General features: G+C 34.5%; 1 protein-coding gene across 1 annotated transcript; it reads right to left on the bottom strand.

Moving 5' to 3' along the window:
- Window positions 1–4071: 4071 nt before the first annotated feature.
- On the bottom strand, window positions 4072–17958 carry LOC112035695 (sulfate transporter 4.1, chloroplastic). Its single transcript, XM_024068529.2, has 17 exons — window positions 17421–17958; window positions 16270–16318; window positions 15259–15460; window positions 14650–14818; window positions 12505–12570; window positions 12313–12420; window positions 9843–9950; window positions 9676–9741; window positions 8383–8443; window positions 8087–8214; window positions 7410–7451; window positions 7096–7212; window positions 6585–6636; window positions 5933–6071; window positions 5683–5771; window positions 4775–4851; window positions 4072–4683 (listed from the first exon to the last, which is right to left on the bottom strand). Exons 1-17 carry the CDS (start codon window positions 17760–17762, stop codon window positions 4366–4368), a joined length of 2133 nt encoding a protein of 710 aa, XP_023924297.2. The 5' UTR covers window positions 17763–17958; the 3' UTR covers window positions 4072–4365.
- Window positions 17959–18766: the final 808 nt, after the last annotated feature.

Consider the following 18766-nt stretch of genomic DNA (forward strand, 5'->3'; position numbering starts at 1 on the left):
TAAAAAAAATGTAGTTAAACTGAAAGTAATAATCATAGTATTTTAGGATAATAGTTGTAAGTGATGTCCGTGAGGACTATGACAAGTAATACATTATAAGAGGAAAGGACTTGTCCAGACATTAGATGACTAGGGATGACAATTTTGCCCCGCCCCTCCCCACTTCGCCCCGCACGGGTTTTCCCCGCCCCGCAGAGGTGATGGGGTGGAATTTTAGCCCCGCACCATGGGGTAGGACAGAGATGAGTTTAGGCTTTTTAGACCCACCTTGCCTCGTCCTACTCCATCCCGCCCCACCCTGCGTTGATAAATGTTATATATTGTAAAGTTTTCATACCCTAAAAACCCTACTATTCGAACAAACATATCAATTTGGCTTATTTTATTCTACCCAATGTGGCTCTCTATCTCTATTTTGTATCACACTGGCACACCCTCCTTTAAAAGCTATCATTATGGTGTGCTAGCCAGAATCTCATTTTCTCTACCTTGCATGTATGTGTGTATGTTTTTTTCTCAAAAATAAAAAATAAATCAAGGACCACTTATAGCATTTTTTTTTTTTTTATTCTTTCTCTTTTTCATTATTAATTTTTATTAGAATTTATAGAATTTCTTCTACAATAGAAGAATAAACACTTCGAGCTTGTGTATAGGGATGGGCAATTGGAAAATTGGAAGGCCTACACAAGCAAGATCTGCAAACTAATGTTATGGCTCCATTAGCACTCAACAGTTATAATAGAATACCCATTTGCTCAATTAAATCTTTAGGGTCAGCTATGGATCCTCAACTAATTGATTAGAATCGGGCATGTATAATTTTTCTCTCCATTCTTTTCTACTTTTTTTTTTTTTTTTTGAGGGAAGCATTATTTTCTAGTTAAAGCTATACTCTTTATTACTTCTTTAATTGATGTCTTTTTTTATTAGTTTTACTTATGTTATTTTTTGTTTTCCTCTTCCTTTTTTTTTTCCCCCTCAACCTTGAGCATGACCAAACTACTTCAAACAACTCTTTCTCATTTTTTCATCAATAGGATTATCCCCTATTTTTAAGTAGATTTTTTCCTTTCAAATCTTATCTTTTTATGTATTTTTACTTATATAATCGATGAAAATATGCAAATAGAGTCTCTCCATATAGCTTATAGGATTATATCAAGACATTGTGTTAAGATTGATGTTTATACTTTACGTACGGCCAATACTTGACATTCTGTCTTTAGATTTTCGGCTTATTGTCGTCAATCTCAGCCCTGATTAATATTAAATGCACGCAATGATTTGAATTTTGATGTCTATATAGAAGTTCATAATAAATTATTAAATAGCAACAAAATAGATTGGGCTTGTGGATGTCCATTCTACTTTGCTGGTAACAATAAAATATTGAAATCCACGTAGGGCGACAGCAGAAAAGCAATCAAATCATCAGGTTACAATCAAATCATCCGAGATACCTAAGAGCAAATATGTCTCAATTGCAACAAAATAAAAAATAAAAAATATGTGCTATTTTTTTATTTTTTTTTAATTATTAAAATTTTCGGTCTAGAGTAAGGCCAAATCATCAAATCAGTTCATTTTTCATTTTCTCCAAAGTAAAATCAAATGTTTAGAAACCGAAACACAAATACGCTTCCATCCAAATTACCCTCTTTGATTTGAGCATACTTCCAATAACCTTGACAACCATTTCTTTTTAAGGCTCCATTTGTTTTGGTGGTAAATGATTTCAGGAAATCATTTACCACCTAACTCCACTGTTTGGAAGCCAAGGAAAATAAAATTTTCTGAAAAATATGCTTTAGTTGACCGAAATTTACTCCTTTGACCCGAAAATGATTTTACAATTCTATTTTCCCTTCAAATCATTTCCGGAAAAGAGCCTCATACGCGCAGAGAGAGAGAGATATAGAGAGCGAGAGAGAGAACGAACCAAACCGAGCTCCGATCCACCACCACAGCCCATCGCCGGCGCCCACGAGCCTTCAACTTCGCCGGCGGCACGAACCCACGAGCCTTCGACTTCGCCTTCACGCCATGAACCAATCTTTGACTTCGCCGGCGAACCCAGAGCCCAGATCACCACCGAAGACCAATCCACCAAAGATCGCATCACCCCAGACCGATCGCACCCCACCGAGATCGCATCACCACCGATCTCTCTTCCTTGCTCTCTCAGTTTGGCCGAACAGTGGATTTGATCGAATGGTGTTATTGTGATTTTTGTTTTTTTAAGTTTATATGTTGAAATTTTCTATTATAAAATTTGTTTGGTAACTGAGAAAATGGGTGAGAAAATGTGAGAAAGTAGTAGGAAAATAGCATTTTCAAATGCAACCAAACACATGAAAACATTTTACAACTCTTTCTCATTTTTTCATCAATAGGATTATCCCCTATTTTTAAGTAGATTTTTTCCTTTCAAATCTTATCTTTTTATGTATTTTTACTTATATAATCGATGAAAATATGCAAATAGAGTCTCTCCATATAGCTTATAGGATTATATCAAGACATTGTGTTAAGATTGATGTTTATACTTTACGTACGGCCAATACTTGACATTCTGTCTTTAGATTTTCGGCTTATTGTCGTCAATCTCAGCCCTGATTAATATTAAATGCACGCAATGATTTGAATTTTGATGTCTATATAGAAGTTCATAATAAATTATTAAATAGCAACAAAGTAGATTGGGCTTGTGGATGTCCATTCTACTTTGCTGGTAACAATAAAATATTGAAATCCACGTAGGCCGACAGCAGAAAAGCAATCAAATCATCAGGTTACAATCAAATCATCCGAGATACCTAAGAGCAAATATGTCTCAATTGCAACAAAATAAGAAATAAAAAATATGTGCTATTTTATGATTTTTTTTTTTTAATTATTAAAATTTTCGGTCTAGAGTAAGGCCAAATCATCAAATCAGTTCATTTTTCATTTTCTCCAAAGTAAAATCAAATGTTTAGAAACAGAAACACAAATACGCTTCCATCCAAATTACCCTCTTTGATTTGAGCATACTCCCAATAACCTTGACAACCATTTCTTTTTAAGGCTCCATTTGTTTTAGTGGTAAATGATTTCCTGATTTGAGCATACTTCCAATAACCTTGACAACCATTTCTTTTTAAGGCTCCATTTGTTTTGGTGGTAAATGATTTCAGGAAATCATTTACCACCTAACTCCACTGTTTGGAAGCCAAGGAAAATAAAATTTTCTGGAAAATATGCTTTAGTTGACCGAAATTTACTCCTTTGACCCGAAAATGATTTTACAATTCTATTTTCCCTTCAAATCATTTCCGAAAAAGAGCCTCATACGCGCAGAGAGAGAGATATAGAGAGCGAGAGAGAGAACGAACCAAACCGAGCTCCGATCCACCACCATAGCCCATCGCCGGCGCCCACGAGCCTTCGACTTCGCCTTCACGCCACGAACTGATCTTTGACTTCGCCGGCGAACCCAGAGCCCAGATCACCACCGAAGACCAATCCACCAAAGATCGCATCACCCTAGACCGATCGCACCCGACCAAGATCGCATCACCACCGATCTCTCTTCCTTGCTCTCTCAGTTTGGCCGAACAGTAGATTTGATCGAATGGTGTTATTGTGATTTTTGTTTTTTTAAGTTTATATGTTGAAATTTTCTATTATAAAATTTGTTTGGTAACTGAGAAAATGGGTGAGAAAATGTGAGAAAGTAGTAGGAAAATAGCATTTTCAAATGCAACCAAACACATGAAAACATTTTCTAGGAAAATTTGAATAATACTGCCAAACACTTGTAAATATTTTCCTTTCTCGAAAATAACATTTCCGGAAAATAAATATTTTTCAAAAAATATTTTACATTAAACCAAACGCAGCCTAAGTTGTCAATCATTATCCACTCCAAAATGCTAGTATAAAATCTTGGTATGGCATGAATCCGGGATAACCAATGCCGTAGTTCCTCGATTGCCTGTAATCCACCGAGCAATAAGATCTCAATTGGCCTGAAACAAAGATAAAATGAAACAAGAGAATGTTTGGGCAAACAAAAAAGCCTCTAGATTTGAGATTTTTTAACATAGTTGTGCTCAAAAATTTCATAAATGAGGCTTATTTTGAATGTGAAATACAAACCTTGCATTCATAAAAGCACATACAGATGGGAGAGGAGCAATGCAACCTAGACAAATGTGCATTACATACAAGAATTCTAAAGAGCTACACAGTTGTTTGTATTATACTTTACAACAAAAGAGCCTAATTACAAGAAACAATCTAAAAATCTGATCATACCAATTACAAGCACTGCCTTGCAAAAATATTGGCATTATTTATATTTGCTTAATCAAGCAATTCTCATGACTTCCGAGATAACAATGGCTCCAATTGAGGGTCACTGTCCTTCGAAGTTAAGGGATTTTGGCTGCCCGACTCCAAAACAGAAACCAACAAATCCTCCCCTCTCTGTCTCAATAACCTCTGAAACAAGGCTGGCTTATCATCAAGTAAGGGACCTGGTGTCTTAGATGTTTCTTTTAAGCTCTGAACATGCTGAAGGCATACTTGAACAGCATCATGCACTCTCACAAAGTACCACTCTTTACCAATCAGCTCTACAACACCAGATCTAGATAAGGTGAGCAGAACTTCGCGGTTTGGATTGGAAATGGCAATCTGCAAAGATCCAAGATGCAGCCAATGACATTATGGTATCAAGAGATTCTAAAGAAAACATTTATAAACTTCAACAAGAGGGGCACTGAACCTGGATGTCCCGTAATTTGTACTCCTGATACAAGTCCTTCAAAGCCTGAACAGCACTGGAGTCTATATATGTCACAGCTGCAATAACAATAAGAAAATTTTGGAATGTAAATATAGGAACCTAATTTTGATAAATTATGTGAGCAAATTTGGCAGGTATAGTGGAGACTAAGGAAGTCAAAAGAGTTTATACTGTCCATAACTCACTTTGAACTGGCAATCAATGAGGGAGGACAATCCAAGGTATTTGTAATAGAAAATTATTTATGTTAACAACTCATAATAATTAATATCTAGTCACATCATTAAAAATTTCCAAGCATTAAGCATCTGAGACTATGCTGGTACTGTAACCTTCATATGAACCACATTACTAGCATGCAGTTTTATTTATTTTATTTATTTATTTGAGAGGGCATTACTAGGATGCACTTGAGTACTGTATTGAGGAACTAATTAACTTCATGACGTAAAAAGATCTTGTGAATTTTGCAGAATAGGAAACCACCCAACAAAAGTCCTAGAATCAGAATATGTATGGATGATACCAGCTGAAGCCATGGAAAGTAATATAATGAATAAGGGAAAGGAGTATTGCATATAAAAAAGCTTTAGAGGATCGCATGTAAAACAGAACTTCAGATGGAAGCAGTTAAATCAAAAAATTGTATAGTTTATATAAACCATATTCAACTCTTTCCTTCAACAGCGAATATTTCTTGCTTCAATAAAGAGTTTCTTCTTCTTTTTTGGCTTCAATAAAGAGTTGAAAAATATAAACACTTATTTTTTTAGCATAATATGAAATATACTTACAAAAAAAAGGGATAATACAGAATACATCTAACATCTTTACAGTGGATATGACTAACATCTAATAGAACGTAAAGTGGATGAGTAAAGACTTACGTGCCAACTCTATAATGACAAAATAAATTCTTTCAACTTCTGGCCCACGACTAGTAGATCTATCAACATCAACTTCATATTCCCGTAGCCTGACAGAGAACATATGGATGGCTTAAATACTAATTTTTTAACTTGGAGAAACTGGCAACCACTACTCAACTGTGATATAAGCAAATATGAATTAACACAAGTACAATGGGAAAGCCAGTGTTATCGAATTTGATCAATATAAGAAAGCATGATTTTTTACCTGTCCTTTATGTAACTAATATTTGCAAAATATATAGGAGCATCAATCCGAACAATCACAATTCCATTGTATGTATATGCTTCAGGATACTGTTTACTGTTTCTATAAACAGTGGTGCCAGGAAGACGGCCCAAGACAGCTGCAATGCACCCCAAAATAAAACTAAGAAGATTTCAGGAGTATACCTGAGTTCAGAAGTATTCAAAATTGAAGCTAAATACAATTGCAAACAGACACTATGCCAGCATTGCGCTCCAGCTTTATTTATATACCAAACACACAAACTAGGGAAAACAAACTTTCCTGAACCAGAGGCCCCTAAGGAATTATGTCTTTTGGACAGAGAAGGAAGTGGTTAAGAAATCTGACTTAACAATGTTTATTAAAAACATGAGGATGTAAATTTAAGAAGCTGCCAACAAGAAATGAGAAATAAGATTGCTGCAGTTGATACCAAAGAGTAGAAGGCTTGATCAACAGAAATATAAAAAATTAAATTTATAGAAATAAAACGACAACAACAATAATGAATATTGACTATACCACAGATTAAAAACACAAAGCAAGCATATGCATTATATGCTCTAATAAAAGGAGCACCATGGCTTGGGTAAAATACGCATAGACCCTGTGATAAAATTAAGCCACTTACCAATATGTGGATTTGCTGATTCATGGATAACAAAAGCAAGCGAAGCACCAACCTACAGTTTCAAAAACATTTTAAAATCGTAAAGACTAAAGATGTATTTCTTCCAGGTTCATAGAGACAATCATGCAACACAAACCCGCTTTTATATAAGGTATATCTACCAGTCTTCTCTAGGTCACACTAATTCAAATATCGCAGGATTGTTATGTGAAATATTCATTTTGCACAAAAGTGGACATACTCAATTTATCAATTCATTATAAATGTTCACAGTTAGTCCTGAACCAAAAAAACATTGGTGTAAATAGAGCTCAAGAAGGCATTCAGAATATATGCATGGAACTCAGATTATTATCAGATGCAATATTCTAAAATTCTCTTTTGATCCCATTTTGGGAGTTCAAAGAACAAATCCCAAAAAAGTGTTGAAAAAAGCTTTTCATATATATTGCATTGATTATTATCTGAGTCCCACAACAAACTAACATAGCAAACTGCTTCAAGTACTCACCCCAACAAGGACACCGATCTCAATACCAAGGAACAATGTTGTAATGCAAGTAATGGTCCAAAGAAGAAAATCTTTCTTATCAACTCGCCATAAAAAAATAGCCTCATTATAATCCACCTGGAATAATACATCCAAACAAAAAGGTAAAGAGTTGTGATCTGAACATGGTAACCGGCGGTAACCAGTTCTAGTCTTGAAGAATGTCAACACAGACTGCAAAACACTACATCCAATGTCTAACAAGAAAAAGGAAACTGATAATGTAAACACCCTCATCAATAAACATCCTTAGCATGGAATTATAGAATACTCACCAGACCCATTACAGCAGAGATCACAATGGCAGCGAGAACACACTGAGATCACAGAGAACACAGATCCCACAGTTAACATTCCAAATAATGCACTCATTAAAAGTTTGAAAGTAAGAGTAGATTTATAAAATAAATAGATAAATACATAAAAACCCAGAAACCAGCAGTGAAGGTATGATCTCACGTTTTATAAAATACTTCACTAGGCCACAGATTCTATAACAATACAATAACAACAATGAGCCTTAGTCCCAAAATTTGGGGTCGGCTATAGATCCTTGACAAAATAGATTTGGTAGGCCATATGAATTCTTTTTCTCTATTCTATCCTATTTAAATTCATGCTCTTTGTACTCCCCTAGTTGACATGTCTTTTTTAATTACTTCTACTAATGTTATTTTTGGCCTTCCTCTACCTTTTTTCATTCCCTTAATGTGGATTGACTAACTCTTTCTTACGGGTTCATTACTCGCACTCCTTTGAACATTACCAAACCATCTCAAGCGACCCTCCCTCATCTTTTTGGATTCTATAACAATCCACTGATAATTTAATAAGCAAACTATTCTGTTCCATTATAGGAGAAGATATGGTGGAATATGCTATCAAGTATTGCCTGGAATTTACAATTTACAATCCCAACTGAGAAAAGAAATGTATTATAGTAGAAACAAACCTGGGGTATATATTCAAACAATGGAGTCAAAAATAAAAGGGCACAGCCCATTATGATTGCTGTAACAATTCCAGCTAAGCCAGTTTTTGCTCCACTTTCATGATTCACAGCAGACCTGGAAAAGGAACCTGCATTCAAAATACATGAACATACTTTTATAAACAGGACATTATATCAAAACTTTTGTTATAAAAGAATTACAAAAAAAAATGAAATGGATCATTTCTGTCAACACTCAGTTAATTTTTAATCTTGGACTCATGTTTGCAGCTCTTAGAACCTCACAGAAGTATCACCTGTGGTGGGGTATGCTGAAAAGAATGAACCAATAACGTTGGCTACTCCAAGACCAAACAACTGTTTCAAACAAATAGAAGATTTATTAGAAATTTCTTTGCTCAAAATAATGATTACATAATGTCCTATTACTAAAAATACTAATTACTATCATAAAAGACCTTTCACAACCCAGTTCTTCCCTCCACAGCCACCCCCCCCCCCCCTTCTCCCCTGGGCATGCGCCCACACGCACATAATACAGCATTCATTTTTAAAATAAATAATAATGTTTAGTATGCAAACTTCCATAACCAATGCAAATACAAAGTTCATATCTTTCTCATCTTTTATTACGTTGAGTAATGCATTCCTATGAATTAAAAATGGTCAATATGTAGCACATTGATATCCAAAGCACCATATGATAAACAAGTTCATGATACCAATTTCAGTGCATCCACAACTATTCTTATATGAAACTTCCCATTTTAATTTATTGGGGCAAAAGCGGGGAAAAAAAACAAAACAAACAAACAAACAAAATGGGAGATCTGTAGTAAAAGATGCAGAGAAGAAAAAAATAGTACTTTTTATGAGAAAGAGAAGTTAATTGTCATAACGAAGAGACCAGGTATTCAGTCCATTAATCCCACTGGTGAAAATTTTATCTATTGCTGAAAATTCAGTCCCCAATTCAATGTTGTCACCCCTTGTTAGCTCATTACCCAAGTAGTAGAAAAATAGAACACAATGTTGACATCATTCTTGTAATATGAGCATCTACTTACATATTTGTAGTTAAAACTTCATTCCTATAAACCAATAAAATTATTCAACCACATGAAACATAGCAAGGACATGCTTCAAAAACAAAAATTTACCATGAAGATTAAATAAAAGCATGCTTTCAAAAGTTAAGATTTGAGCCCCAATTGTTCCAAATGATGCATGCAACAAATGTTTGAAAACCCCATGGAAAATTTAGATTTTATACTGCTATAAATAGCAGAACACAAGCACGTTTCTGTTTTTTCTTTTTTTCTTTTTTTTTTTGTGAGGAATAAGTGTGTTTATATATGGTTCACAGTAATGACTTCATGCTTAAGCCAACAAATTATATTGAAAAGAATGTCATGCAATATTTAACATTATCCAAGTTGGGCGCGCACACAAACACACCACACATGCACACCCACACAATGCGCAGACCTTCATGCTTAAGCCGGCAAATATTTAGGAAAAAAAAAGTCATGCACCAAAGACAGGCACAAAACATTTCCATTTTCATTTTTTTTTTTTAGAAGCATTACCTCTTGATTTGAATCCAACTCATACCCATTCTTTGCTGCTAACGCTTTTGCAATCCCCACAGATTCCTAGATTTCAAAAAAAAAATATATATATATATATATTTGTAAATACAGTAGTAATAAAACTAAAATATTACAGGAGTAATAATTAACATAACTTGTCTTACCAGTATAGCTACACCAGTGATGAGAGCTGCAGTAGGAATCAAAGACAATGCATACCCAAAACTTTTAGGTATAGAAAATTTTGGAAGGCCCTGAGGTATATCTCCTACCTAAAACAGCACCAAGAATCTTTTATCAGTCATGTTAAAAATATATGCCTAAGTTATATAGGATACATCTTTCATGAAAGAACACAAAGACAACTAAATGGAACATACAAAACATATATGAATAATTGACAAGCAATTTGAACTTAAGATTTCTGTTTTCCACAAGTATAAGTTATTGGTTTGGATTCCAATCCCCACTTCTTCTCTCCAAAAACATCCATTTTCCATCTCAAACCTCTGTGAACAGATCGCATATCGACATAGGTGCTTCTCATACTCAATGCATTCTTTGCCAAAATTATATTTTAGTTAATTTTTCTCCACAACTTGTAGAGGATACAATAGAAGCTTTGAATGATCAGAGGAAAAAATTATTACTTGTTTTAATACTAAAGTGAAAGCAAATGCATGTTTATAAGCAGAAGTTTGGGGTTCTGTTATCTCCCTATCTCCTGCACACTTGTACATGCATACTATTATCTCGGGAAGTATCATAATGACATATCTTTAATAGCTCATATTAAAGTTCTAGTGCCAGTGTAATAAAATCCGTTTAATTATAACTTTTAACATCTAGTTTATCTAATCAACATATTATGATGAAGCTAGAGACCCAAAATGGTTCTTCTTTTCCAAGTCTTTTCAACTCCCTGTATAATGATATTGTTAGAATAATGGCTAAATGATTAACTTAACTCTTTCCTACCAGCTTAAACTTTTGGGATAAATGATAATTTATCATAGTATCAAAGCAGGTAGTCCTGAGTTTGAACCATCTCCACTCTACCTCCCATATAAGAAGTTAAAAATCTCATGTCTTGAGCCACACTTATAAGGGCTAGTTAAAGGGAGTGTTAGAATAATAGTTAAATAATTAATTCACCATTTACTAATAGTTTAAGCTTTTGGGATCAAGTGATATTTTGATAAATTCACAAAAACAGTGAAGTAGATGCAACAATGTAAGTTTCTAAATAAAAAATACAACCATTCATCATATTCTTCATAAAACACATTTGCTATTAGATGTGGTTTAATCACCATCCAAAGTTATTTAACATCACTAAAAACAAGGAGGTACTTAGTACACCAAACTCCCACTTTTACGGGTCTAGTGGACAAAAATTATAGTTTCAAGAATCAATTTAATAAACCCATCAAATAGTTGTAATTTCCAATTTTTCAATTCCAAAAGCTAATCAATGAAAAGTTAATTTCTACAATTGACTCTTCAATATTTCATTGGTAATTGCTAATTACACATCACTCGATAGGTTTTGAACCATGACCTCACTGTAATCTCTTTTTTTATGGAAGGAGAAAGTAAAATTTGAGCTAAAGATCCTTAAAAATCGGACTCCACTCTACCTCCCATATAAGAAGTTAAAAATCTCATGTCTTGAGCCACACTTATAAGGGCTAGTTAAAGGGAGTGTTAGAATAATAGTTAAATAATTAATTCACCATTTACTAATAGTTTAAGCTTTTGGGATCAAGTGATATTTTGATAAATTCACAAAAACAGTGAAGTAGATGCAACAATGTAAGTTTCTAAATAAAAAATACAACCATTCATCATATTCTTCATAAAACACATTTGCTATTAGATGTGGTTTAATCACCATACAAAGTTATTTAACATCACTAAAAACAAGGAGGTACTTAGTACACCAAACTCCCACTTTTACGGGTCTAGTGGACAAAAATTATAGTTTCAAGAATCAATTTAATAAACCCATCAAATAGTTGTAATTTCCAATTTTTCAATTCCAAAAGCTAATCAATGAAAAGTTAATTTCTACAATTGACTCTTCAATATTTCATTGGTAATTGCTAATTACACATCACTCGATAGGTTTTGAACCATGACCTCACTGTAATCTCTTTTTTTATGGAAGGAGAAAGTAAAATTTGAGCTAAAGATCCTTAAAAATCGGACTTCGATATTAATCTGTGCTTGGTTCCCCGGAAAAATTTATTTTATTTATTTTCATTTTTTGATAACCAATAATTACAAGTGAAATGTTGTAGCATGTTAAACATTATCCCTAAAATTAAGCTCTAGAAAATACAATTTCATCATGTTGGAAAAGAAGTGAAAGATATGTTTCTGTAGGAAAAGAGGAATCTGAACTTCTAATTATCTAGTCAATTAAGATTTGATCCAAATTATGTAGATGAAAATTTCATAGATGTTTAGCAGATTATTTTTTGATGGTGGATTCGTGAATGCTAATTTCTGGTTGACATTACGTGAGCAAACATAAAATGTGGTCTTTAGTTCATTATTCTAGATCCATGACTATATTACTAGATTCAATACCTAATGATTAAAAGTGAGTCTAATATATGCCATTCTCACCAAAGATATGGAAGCTGGATGAAATATTTTCACAAAAGTTGTACCCAAAACAACTGCTGTGAGGGGACCTGCAGCTCTGAGGAATCGCAAGTACTTCCTTGATTTTCCCTAGACATGAAATACCAAAATCATAAGTAAATTCCTGTTGAAGACTAATCTTCCTTCAAAAGAAAGACAATAATAAACTCATACCAGGTGCTTCATGATCACAAGTATTGCAAGAATGATGGATCCCATTACAAAAGGGGGCCATGAAAACTACAAAAGGAAAAACCTGTTGTAGTTAAAAAAGGAATTGATAAGTGAATATAACAGGCAACATAGATGACTGTCAAATGAATACCTTAGCATGGGAAATATTCAGTTATGCATATTGAATGGCTACCATGGCTAGTTAGATAATATTGCAGAGTGAAGTTGCCAAGGCACTGGTGGAAACTAACCATAAAGTAAATTACACCCATTTTCCCTTTTTTCAACTCAGTTTAACTTCCTATTTTTGTAATTTCATATTTCAAACCAACTTCTACAACTTTTAAAGTCAAAAACTAGGTTTGAACTGATTTGCCTTACATCCAAGCTTTTCCTAAAAGCCTCCACATCTCATCTTAGGCAAAATATATAAATATATATATATATATGAGATTGGTTAGAGTTGCACCTTTTCTACACCATTAGATTTAAGTAGATCTAATGGTCAAAAAAAGGAACTCATTAATGCTGATTACCACCTCATTTATTATCCCTTATTTACGAATTTCCATACCTGGCTCTACTCCCAAAACATTCTCACATTCTCTCTCTAGCATCATCTGCTCTCTCCTCCTATGTACCCTCTCATGGCCCAAATCTGAACCTTTCTCCTCCACCGCTCCCAACACAAATTCCACCTCCACGGCCATAGGGTGTGTTACCGACAGCAAAAAAAGCCGCAACTGCCAGACACCGATATTACCTATGAGGTTTGTGGGTTTTCCTTTCTTGATACTGAAAAGGCTAACAGACATTGTTAAATTTTTTATGGGACTTAAAAAGCTTTCAATTTTAATTATTGCTACCACACACACACTTCTTAAAAAGATCTAAGGATCTTTTCTGGTTGTGCATTCTTGTTTTGTTGTTCCATGTAGCAATTTAATTTGTAAAAGGTTTGAGGTTCTCGCCTTCCACATTTTGTAGCTCACTAAGGATTTTCTGCCTTTGTTGTTTCCACCTTAGACATTGTTAAATTGTCAGTTGTCACAACCAAAAAAGAGCTTTAGATCTTTTTAAGAAGTGTATGCGTGGTAACAATAATAAATATTGAAAGCTTTGGAGTCCCATAAAAAATTTAACAATGTCTATTATTGATGTCGGGCGGCAGCAGCTTTTTTCACTATCAGTGACCCACCTTATGGCCATGGACGTGGAATTTGCGTCCGGAGCGGTGAAGGAGAAAGATTCAAATTTGGGCCATGAAAGGGTGCATAAGAGGAGAGAGCAGATGAGGCTAGAGAGACAGTGTAAGCACATTTTGAGAACAAGTGTGGAAATTTGTAAATAGGGAGAAAATAAATGAGGTGGTAATGAGCAATAATGAGTTTTTTTTTTTTTTTTTAACCACTAGATCTTACACTAGGTGTAACTTGAACTCATTTATATATAATTTTTTTTTTTTTTTTTTTTACCACTAGATCTTATACTAGGTGTAACTTGAACTCATTTATATATATATATATATAAAATCTCAAATTTTTGACGGGCTTCTATTGGTTAAAAAACCACTGACTGCGATGGTCTTCTTCAATTATACATTGTCTCTAATCTAGTACATTCTTCTACAAAAGAGCAAATATGTACAGAAAAGGTACTGAAATTTATATATATACATATATATGCTTGGACTTTACCTATAGATCCCCATATATTTCCTTTAGAAAAAATTATGACAAAACCTACATAAAAATTGACTTTACTTGACTGGTTTAGAAATTCAGGAGAAAATACCATTACAAATTACAGTACGTGGAATATATGTGTAACTATAAGATATTTAGAGTTTTCTGATTCCTCATAAAAAATTACAAAAGAGTCAATGCAAAAGGCATACTTGCAGAAGGATTTAAATTGTTTGTGCTAAATAAATCTTATAAATAGAAATAAACGATTTCACTCAATAGAACATGCAGAACTTTAAACTTTCTATTTGAAGTCTGGTATCAACTTGTTAGTAGTTAGTATAAACCAACTCATAAAGTATTTAATCAAAGAAAAGGGCAAAACCAACATTTCTACTGAAGATGCAGAGATATGAATAAACTAATATGCAAAGGGTATACCACCGCATCCAAAGCATACCCCATCTGCTCCAGCTATGATACTCTCAATCAATGGCACAATCTTGCTACTCCGTACTATATCATAGCCCAGAAAGTATTTTGCTTGAGATAGGGCAATTACAACAGCTGAAGCAGTTGTAAAGCCAGAAATTACAGAGTGGCTGATGAAACGAATAAGCCACCCCAGCCTGAAAGTTCAAAGAATAGATGCATTAGTTATAAAAGGCATCAAAATATCAGAGTATATATTTATTAAAATAAATCAGAAAATTTGAGAATAACTATTATTATAACAACTATTTGTTCTTAAAAAAAAAACTAAATGTGTTTATCAAAAAAAGAAAAGACAAGGTAGATGCTTAGTGGTCGGTTTATGTAATAATACAAACAAATTTAGAAAATGCCATCTATCTAACAAAAATTCTCTAAACTCCAAATGTTCCTCCTCATGAGATAAAAAATGTCATTATACAGCTTAAGAATTATGTTTGGTAATATCATGACCCGCACAAGCAAAGAGTCAAAATTGGTGTATAAGATATATTGTTCTATATGAACAAAATAGTCAACAAATTCAGCACAAATTTAATGCTGTAACTTATTCCATGAAGAGAATGATAAGCTGAACCTTAAGAGCCCCATTATGCATTCCATTATCCCAACCATAAGCGCCAATAATATTGCAAGTTCTGTGTATAACTCATCAGATGAATCAACAATTCCACCTAAGACATTGGAGACCAGGAGAGAAACCAGGGCCACAGGACCAACTGCAAGCTGACGAGATGACCCAAAGATGGCGTACACAAATAAAGGCACAAAACCAGAGTCTGCCTTACAAAATCAAGTCACAAACCCAAAATTAAATAAGCAGATATGATATAGAAATAAGGACACAATTCAGATATTTATGTAAAGTACTAAGGTATTTTTTTTATAGATGTAAAGTAATGAGGTATAATAAAAAATAAAGATAATAAAATAACAATTTTCAGTATGAAAATTTACTCATAATTAACGTATGCCAAATATGCAAAACTGTCAGTGCATCATCAAGTAGAAGTACAGTAGAGCCAAATCAAATATCAAAGTTCAAAACTTTACAATTTTACCAGAAAGTATTTTCCATTCTAATAAACTCAACTCAAACTGAACAAGGCCAGATACATGGATCTTATTTTTACCATTCACCCTTTCAATTTTAATGTCTCTCACCTCTTACATCTTAGAAAAAAATTGATAATTCAACTGTTACAACAAGTGGGGGGAGAGGGAATTCGAACCTTGGTTCTCCTCATAAAGAGACCAAACAATGCCACTGAGCTATAAAGCTCTTGGCTGCATCTTTAAAAATTATAATCTTTCTACTCATGCTTTTAACTCTTTCACCTCCCCAACTTGAAACCATCTGAATATAATTGCCAAAATGGATAAAGACAATATTTCTTGCAAATGAGTAATAGCTAAAATGGCATTTCTCCCTCTTATAAGAATAGGTGGAGGGTAAGGTCCCGGATTCAAAACCCATTGCTTACATGTGTAACTTACGAAAAGAAAATTCAAGACAATATTTCTCAATACTCTCAATACAAAAGCAACTCATAAATTTTAGTTACATGAGATTTGGTTATGCACTTACAAAGTCCGTATATTGGATCAAGCCCAGCTAATTTTGCATAAGACATTGCCTGTCATTCACAAGAAACAGTCAAAAAATTGAACTTGCACCCAATACATGTAATTAAAATATGTGAGTAAATTAGTTTTTAAAAAAAAAGATGCTTCACGGGTTTGCCTAACCAATCAACAATAATCCAAGTGCTTAACACATCACAACCAAATCTCAAGTCAAAGCAGTGCCAACTTTACTAAACCATAATTAGTTTAAAAATTACAGTCATCACTTCGTTCAAACAAAACAAAGAAATTACAGTCATCATCATAATCTTTGACACAGGTCTGTAATAGTGAATAAACAGTAATCAAAACTTTTTTTTTTTTAAAAAGCAAAAATAAATTATGAAAAATCATCCATACCTATGAAAATTAGCCTAAACCACATCAGATATCATATCAAACCCAAAAAAATTTTAAAAAAAAATTCTGATTTTCCCACATATGAACTTTTCACTTATTTCAACGTCAATTATGACAACTGGACTATGACTTTGGACAAAATCGCCGAAGTAAATCGCAGAAATCTGTCCAATCATCAACAGTTAAAGACCTCAAAAACGATGAAAATCATATACTACTCCGTTTGGATTCCGAGAAATCACAGGAAAAAAAAAAAACAGCAATATAATTTCCATTAATTTCATTATTCCCAATAAATAAAAAAGGATTATAAAGAACAATCCAGCTTTAATTAAGCTGAGACCGAACAAAATAAATTCAATACGAAATTCTCTCCTCTGTCTTTTTCCCTCAATTTTCTCATCAACCAAACAGAAACAAAAATCACACAAATCTCAGTGCTTAACTCTACCAACCAAATCAACAACAAACATGTTCAAAACGATGAAAATCATAAAACACTCCGTTTGGTTCCCGAGAAATCACAGGGAAAAAATAAAAAACAGCCAGTAATTTCATTATGCTCAACGTAAAGAAAAAATAAATGAATAAATGATCATAAAGCAAGAGTCCAGCTTAGTTGAATAAATTGAATACGAAATTCTCTCTTCCGTCCTTTTCGTCCATTTTCTCACCATCCAAACAGAAACTAAAATCACCGAAATCTTAGTTGCCGTAATTGATTTAAGAAACAGAGAGAGAGAGAAGGATCACCTGCGGGACGAGCATGACGCCGACGGTGGTACCGGACATGAGATCGACCTGCAAGTACTCTCTCCATTTGTAAGTCCGAATCCAACGGTAACAAGGGAGGAAGAGCTCGATCCAATTGTGCCAACTCATTCGCCGAACCTTCGTCTTCCACTTCGAGAAAAGCGCGCTAAGAAAAGAACCAGACCCCGAACCCGAACTCGAACTCGAACTCGCCGTGTTCGGGTGCAGCAAGGGAATGATCTTGACGGGTCGGGTCAACGTCGTCGCCATCGAACTGTTGGAATTCGAGTCGCCGGAATCCGCGAGGTTCGGAGCGCTGGGCGATGCGTACGTTATCTCCATGCGCACCACCGGCGCATAATAGCAAGTTAGTAACTGTATATAATAGAGTGTGTGACTCTGTGAGTTTGTGTATGTATTAAAGCGAAAAATATCTCTCTGGTTGGCACGCTTCGCTGCGTCTTTTTGGGAGTCTGGGATTTTTGGGTGGGCGAGAATGGTCACGGTCTTTTTGCTTTTATGATGTACACGACGACAAAGTTTATTACAACAACCAGACTTACCTTTCAAAAAAAAACAACCAGACTTTTTTCTTTTTCTTTTTGGGTAGAAGCCAACCAGACTTTTGGTTACTTTAGTTTTAGTTTTACCTGCAAATCAATTGGCATTTAAGAGCATTCACATCAGCATATTTATTTTACACATTTATTTTTACACTAAAAATCTACTTTTTTTATTTTACACATTCATTTTTACAAAACACCCATATCAATTCATTTATTTTACAAGATATTTTAATAAAATATTAATTATACTCTATTTTTTTATTATTTATTTCTACCTACCCTCTCTTAAGTACGCGCCCTCTCAGTTTCCACTCATTTTCTGATTTCGTGCTCTCTCTCTCTCTACACTCATCTCTCTGCCTTCCTCTTCCAAATCCCAAAACCCATTAGCTGAAACCTCTCAGTTTCCACTCATTTTCTGATTTCGTGCTCTCTCTCTCTACACTCATCTCTCTGCCTTCCTCTTCCAAATCCCAAAACCCATTAGCTGAAACCGATCCAGCTCTCCGTCGATCCACTCGCCGCCGATGTCCTCCACCGATTCGGCCTCCCTCTGGCGATCCAGCTCTCCGTCGATCCACTCGTCGCCGATGTCCTTCACCGATTCGGCCTCCCTCTGGCGATCCAGCTCTCCATCCCTCTTTCCTTCGCCCCTCCCTCTCTTCCTCCACCACTGATCCTTCGCCTCCCAACCCCAACCGACGACAGCAATGGAAGATCTGGCGGATCGGGTGGCGGCAGCACTGTTTTTGGGTTGGATTTACCGGTGAGTTTTGGTTT

Source organism: Quercus suber, unplaced genomic scaffold (genome assembly GCF_002906115.3).
Source record: "Quercus suber isolate HL8 unplaced genomic scaffold, Cork oak 2.0 scaffold_23, whole genome shotgun sequence".
NCBI lineage: Eukaryota > Viridiplantae > Streptophyta > Magnoliopsida > Fagales > Fagaceae > Quercus > Quercus suber.

What these genes read in the sequence shown, in the direction of transcription:
- LOC112035695 (XM_024068529.2), bottom strand. Translation starts at nt 17,762, where the DNA reads ATGGAGATAACGTACGCATCGCCCAGCGCTCCGAACCTCGCGGATTCC. An exon ending in ATCCAGCTTCCATATCTTTG is followed by an intron (nt 9,951 to 12,312) that starts GTGAGAATGGCA and finishes GTGCTGTTTTAG; the next exon opens with GTAGGAGATATACCTCAGGG. An exon ending in ATTAGTTACATAAAGGACAG is followed by an intron (nt 5,772 to 5,932) that starts GTAAAAAATCAT and finishes GTTCTCTGTCAG; the next exon opens with GCTACGGGAATATGAAGTTG.